A 1,084-nucleotide genomic window follows, 5' to 3' on the forward strand; every position below is an offset into this window, starting at 1 on the left:
AAAATATATACTAAAAATGTCCATTAATGTATATACTCAAATTTGTGAATGTCAAATCAATGTTTCAATAACTGTATCACATAATTTTTTATATTAAGCTTAGTATACACAGTATATACAGCACAGCATGCAGTACGCAATATGTTCTCGGTCCATTCTGAACACTGACGCACCTCTGTTGGCCACCATGACCTTTTTGATGGGTTTGTATTCCAGTGTCTGGGGTGCGGTATGGGCGGAGCGGGTCATACTCCACACCCTCCTGATGGCCAACAGGCCCAGGGCAGAGCGCTTTCCTCCCACCTGTAGCAGCATCTAGTAAGCGAGAGCAAAGATAGATGTTACAAAAAGCTCATTTTTAGTCTACTGAGTGTTATCTGCATTTCTAAAGAACCAAAATGATTAGTAGCCTTGCAGTGTTTCTCACAGGAGCCGAGCTACTGCTTATATGGAGTTAAGAGTCAATGCTCAAACTAAAGGGAAAGTGAGGTCAGGGATAAATATGCATGAGACAACAAGAAAGCAAGCCTGATATAGTACAAATGAGTGCTGCAAAATGTGACGACAAACAACAACAACAAAACTATCAACAAGCAATTGGGCAATACTAGCCTCTACTCTGTGAGAAGATTCTAAAGGCTGTCTTTATTTTTTTAAAATGCTGTATTTCAAGTGTATCCACATACCGCTGCAAAACATGAATACAGTCTAGTTCCCCAAGGGACAAACTGAACTATTGCCTATGCACACAGCTTAAAATGCCGAGACTGAAAACCTGAAACAACAGCAGTGCTGATTAAACTCAGTGGGAAACACTGAAGGATCAGAGAGACTACGAGGAGACAGGAGACAAAGGCAGAATAGCCTATGAAATAGACAATAAAAGGAGATTTAAGTTAAAAATCGAATGAACGCGCATGACAAAATCGAAATATGACGTGTGCGCAATCAAAATTAAAATAGCTCACTTGGCTAATCTACTACTATTCAGGTATCACGAGGCAAAAACCATCAGTGCATCCAGTGTGCTCTCACTTATATTCAAAGAAAACTACTAACTGCACAGTAACAAACACTCAAAGAT

At 39.8% G+C, this 1,084-nt stretch overlaps 1 protein-coding gene across 1 annotated transcript in view; it reads right to left on the reverse strand.

Annotated features, from left to right (window-relative positions):
* Window positions 1-64: 64 nt before the first annotated feature.
* The window catches only part of LOC107578053 (4F2 cell-surface antigen heavy chain-like), a 16,813-nt gene continuing 15,793 nt past the window's right edge, over window positions 65-1,084 (reverse strand). Inside the window, exons 4-6 of the mRNA XM_016264049.1 lie at window positions 687-688; window positions 174-315; window positions 65-71 (exon numbers count right to left, since the gene is read on the reverse strand). Coding sequence (XP_016119535.1) covers window positions 65-71; window positions 174-315; window positions 687-688 — 151 coding nt within the window. The remainder of the gene's footprint in view (window positions 72-173; window positions 316-686; window positions 689-1,084) is intronic.

Source organism: Sinocyclocheilus grahami, unplaced genomic scaffold (genome assembly GCF_001515645.1).
Source record: "Sinocyclocheilus grahami isolate Dianchi unplaced genomic scaffold, SAMN03320097.WGS_v1.1 scaffold8543.1, whole genome shotgun sequence".
Lineage (NCBI taxonomy): Eukaryota > Metazoa > Chordata > Actinopteri > Cypriniformes > Cyprinidae > Sinocyclocheilus > Sinocyclocheilus grahami.